The sequence below is a fragment of the Festucalex cinctus genome, chromosome 19, assembly GCF_051991245.1.
Source record: "Festucalex cinctus isolate MCC-2025b chromosome 19, RoL_Fcin_1.0, whole genome shotgun sequence".
Taxonomy (NCBI): Eukaryota; Metazoa; Chordata; class Actinopteri; order Syngnathiformes; family Syngnathidae; genus Festucalex; species Festucalex cinctus.
This window is the reverse complement of record NC_135429.1, coordinates 12,022,573-12,027,303: the sequence shown is the minus strand read 5'-3', so window position 1 is coordinate 12,027,303 and position 4,731 is coordinate 12,022,573. Positions and strand designations below refer to the sequence as shown.

The window sequence follows — 4,731 nt, the reverse complement described above, 5'->3', positions numbered from 1 at the left end:
AGGAGGCGACTACGGATGCTGAGGCTGCAAAGAAATTGATAAAAACGAAGGTAAATGTCAATGAAATTATTTTGTGGTTATACTTCATGTTAATCTAACCTAAAACAAATAATCTAAAATAAATTACGGATATTTTGGAGTATTCTTGACCGAAGGACATTGACATGTGAAAACAAAGGCTATCCCGCCTTTGGCTCATTCCTATTGGCTAAGGTGACAATCCTCTAACTACAATTGGTTGAAGTAGCTGTCAATCATTTCAGCTATACCAGCGTGTCAACTGTCACGGTTTATGCCGACTGCCGAGGTCAAGGGGAGAAGAGCATGGCAGCGTTGATTAGAGGGTGTGGAAATATTTTGCTAAAGTGGGATAAACATGTCAGCCCTACCTTTGGTAACGTATCTGCCCACATCTTTTTCTATTTAATATTCCCGTGTCTTCGGACACCGAGAATGCTAAGCTATCCTGTCTTCTCCAGTATGTTAGCCAATGCTAGCTATGTTAGCACGTTGAAGTCACATACCTGTTGTTGACCACCTGCTCTGAGCACGCATCTTGCAGTAAATGCAGCATTAAATGATTCATTACATGTTGTATGTGCTATTACATTTATTAATGCTATTTTTGTTTTCGTGTGGTCTCTGTTAGGTTTAATTTTAAATGGTTTGTCAGATTTAAGATGGTAGACTTCACTTTTGTACTTAATTGTAAAGCCTTTTTGTTGTCTGGGTGGCGCACTGCCAGTGTTTAGTATTGTTAACCTGCCAGGACTTTGGCTGAGCCTGAACTGTTTAATAGCCTGGCCACAGTTCCAAAATGCTGGCTGGCTGCAAGTGACCTGCACGGAATGATGACATGCTGCATGCAGCATTTCATTCCATAATGTATTTTTATTTAAATATGTTTTTGATGGTGTTTAATTCTAATTGCATTACCCATGAAGTGTTTTATTTAGTACCACTTATCTTGCGATAGGATGAATGTCACTCATCACTTTATCGCTTATCTTGTCACAACTAAGCTGGAAGCTTATTGCGGCCAGCTACTGTACAGGACTGTACTCATCCCTGGATTTTCAATTCAACAAAATTCTATCTTATGTGCCCCCCCTCCACTTAGTCTCCATGCGATCAATGGCCTCAAAAACACCTGTTGGGTTTATTGGTTTGGGAAACATGGGAAGTCCCATGGCCAAGAACCTGCTGAAAAATGGATACCCTATTATCGCTACTGATGTCTTTCCTGAGTCGTGCAAGGAGCTGCGGGATCTAGGTGCACAGGTAACACGCAACCTGTGAATTTATCTTGAAGCAAATTTGGATATTTTATTTTTTTATTTTTTATTTATTAATTTTTTTAGCTAATTCAAATTCCAATATTAGTTTAAATGTTACAAAATTGTGTGTTTGTGTTGTGTGTTTATTCCTATAGGTAGTGGACTCCCCTGCAGAAGTTGCCGAGAAAGCAGACCGCATTTTCACAATGCTTCCCTCCAGTCCAAATGTCATCGAAGTTTACACAGGCCCCAATGGCATCCTTAAGTAAGTTTTAGGCACTGCCCAAAAACACCTTGATTAAAGTGTCATACAAGGAAAAAGAACATTTAGCATGTTAACTGAAACGTGCAAATAAAAATCTATTTGGTTTATTGTTAGGAAGGTAAAGAAGGGGACACTTTTGATTGACTCATCCACCATCGACCCTGCCGTGTCAAAAGAGATGGCGTTAGCCGCAGAGAAGATGGGCGCTGTGTTCATGGATGCTCCCGTTTCAGGAGGTAAAACAGTTTTTGTACCTTTTTCGTAAGATTAATTTTGACATGTAAACCAGTAAAGTAGGATAGATACACTTAGCATGATTGATTACACAAATACATTTATTTCTATTTAAAAAAAAAAATGAAATACATCCTGAATAGAATGCCTTTATTGTCATTGTCATTTTATTTCTCACTTAACAAGCTCCTCTGGTGTTAAACATAAAGGAACTAAAGTAAAGATCAATCCAATTGCACCGACCACAGTGATAATTCTGTGACCCCATTGCCAAGTTCTTGACCTGGCTTAGAGTCTTTGTAAGTTTAAACCATGGGACCCTTTGGGTTAATACCGCAACATGGGTTGTAATTACCGAGCCAGTCAGTTGCCATCTCAAGGTTTTATTGCTGCATTTGACCAAGAGTCCTTTCAGGCAAGGTTGAGGTTTTAAGTCCTCATTATGTCTGCGCTGTCTGCTCCTGATGGCTCCTTGACAGAGCACAGGATCGCCAGTCGCTCTTAATGGGCCGAGCCGCGCTGGAGAAGTCCCGCGTCAAAGCTTTTTCATGTTGATGGAGCAGTAATGGCGGCTATCCCATGTTAGTGCCTTTCATGTCAGATAAAGAGTCATAAAGAGGAGAAAAGCTTCCCTCACACGGACGAGAGGAGAGGAAGGAGATAAGATGAGAAAGAGATGCTTTCACAGTTAAGCTGTCCATCACATCACCTCATCGGGGCTCTTTTCAACTTGCACAAATTGCTATTGCTAATGCTATTTGTGACAGTAGCGGACTTTCAATTGCACAACGCCGAATTAATCACGGCACACTCTGTTGCCCGTGCGCTCCCCTTACAAACATAGACTGGGCCTTTGGCATGTTTACCAGCTGGCGTCTGCAGCAGCGAGTGACTGGAGATCAGAGCCTTAAAGCCAGATACTCTCCCTTAACACACACACTGTTTACATACTACAGACGGAGAACAGTTTGTGTGTGCACTCCTCTGTGAAGGTTGTCTCCCAAATAAGACTCTTTTACTAGCCTGAGACGACCAGTGATTGACCTTGTGTATGTGCCTCTTGCTTAGCATCAATTAGTCAACAATGTTCAGAAATGAGGTATTACACAAAGCAAAATCTGTAGTAATTGTTAATTTCTACGGAAGTGTATTGCATTCACTTTGGGGAAGTTTTTGTTATTTTGTGGGTTTTTTTTTTCTCATTTTCTATTTTTCTGTATATTTTTATCTCTCTTACTGCATATTAATTCTGTCACAAATTAAATATTCCGGGGGGAAAAAAAGGGGGGGGGGGGTAATTATTCATCAAAACAGGAGCAAAAAAATACTCAGAAAAACAGAACAAGGGAAAAAAGTATTTAAAAAAAAATCAGAAAAAAAATCTGTTCTTCAGAATAGGGTTTTTTTTTTTTTTTTTTTTTTTTTTTTTTTTTTTTTTTAACTCTGAACTCCAAGTGATTTTGCTTCAGACTCACTAATGGTGGACACTTGCAATGTGCTTCTGTAGAAATTTAACTCTTAGCTTCCTAAAATCATGCTGATCGATTGACATGTTCGTATACTTACCTTAACTGAGCCAGTAAGTGATATAGTTGAAGGTACGTTGGAGTATCTGGGAGAGTGTCCTCCATTAGAGGGTCTGCAACAAGTCACTTTTTTTTCTATTTATTTATTTATTTATTTATTTATTTTTATATATTTCTCCCCCTGTTTTTCTGATTTTTATTTATTTTATTTTATTTTTGGGGTTAGTTTTTTTCCTGTTTTTCTGAATATTTCCCCCATTTTTTCACAATATTTTTTATGACAAAAAAAACAACAGTAAAACAGAAAAAAAATTCAGAAAAACAGAAAAAATGCACCAAAAATAAGCCCCCCCCAAAAAAAATTAGTCAGTAAACAACAGTTTTTTTGTTTTGTTTTGTTTTTTTCAATTGAATGCAATACGCTTCCATAAATTTCAATAGCACACGGAAGTGATATTAATCCATGCATATATTTGTAGAAAAAAATAAAATGAAAATCTCATTGTGACCTACATGTCAACGCATATGTATAGGGAAATAATTAATATGCTCTGCTCCTACCAGGAGATGGCACCCTACCCAAATAGGGTGCACACAGAGGATTGTGAGCAATAAGATCTGGGCTCTGTGACAAATTGGCCTTTTCCACATGTCACAATAAGTAGATCACTGCTGTGAATAATAACACACTAGTGATTGTTGTTTTTATTAGGATAATTATCCAAATGTTTGCTATGAAAAAGTCCTCTATATACTCTATGGTTCTTTTTACATTTTTTATATCTATCATTCTAATCAGACATGTAATTTAACGATACATGTTTAAAAACCAAAATAGTGATAAACATGAACTTGTGTCTTATTAGAAATGGCAGAACAGAACCATATATTCACGCTGAGACTGGGTCTCAAGTCGCACAACTGTCAGTAAACTGCAGAGTTTATCCACAACAAAGCAAACTCTGATGTCACAAGCCAAGGGTGTTGGCACAAAACTTGCAAAAATAGAAGTTCTGGCTAACAAGCGGTAGGGTCGTTAGCAGTAATTACCCATAATGCCTGTGCTGGTGCCTATATGCCCACGATGGTGTGCCACTGCTAACGCATGACAGCCTTAAAAAGGCCCCGAAAAAAACTTTCATTGTGTTTTTCCCAGCGCTGGGAAAGCAAGCTGTTGCTCCATTTGAGAGTGAGAATAGCCGAGCCGCTGTTGGACGATTGGGCTGATGCTGCTCATTTGTGAGGTCTTAAAGACCGCGACTAACTGCCCATTCTCAACGGCGCTCTAATCATATCCACACATCAACTGCAGTTCATTGGTTGCAGCGTATCATTTGCTGACTGTTTGAATGTCAGTCTCGAGTCTATAGTCAAGCTTGCCATTCTACCAGCCAGTGATTGATTTTGGGTACATTTACAAACAGCAAAA

At 38.7% G+C, this 4,731-nt stretch overlaps 1 protein-coding gene across 3 annotated transcripts in view; it reads left to right on the top strand.

Annotated features, from left to right (window-relative positions):
• Positions 1–263: 263 nt before the first annotated feature.
• hibadha (3-hydroxyisobutyrate dehydrogenase a) overlaps positions 264–4,731 on the top strand; it is a 75,364-nt gene continuing 70,896 nt past the window's right edge. For all 3 annotated transcript variants that reach the window (XM_077506668.1, XM_077506669.1, XM_077506671.1), the window contains exons 1-4: positions 264–394; positions 1,121–1,281; positions 1,433–1,542; positions 1,657–1,778. In XM_077506668.1, coding sequence (XP_077362794.1) covers positions 325–394; positions 1,121–1,281; positions 1,433–1,542; positions 1,657–1,778 — 463 coding nt within the window. In that variant the 5' untranslated portion in view covers positions 264–324. The remainder of the gene's footprint in view (positions 395–1,120; positions 1,282–1,432; positions 1,543–1,656; positions 1,779–4,731) is intronic.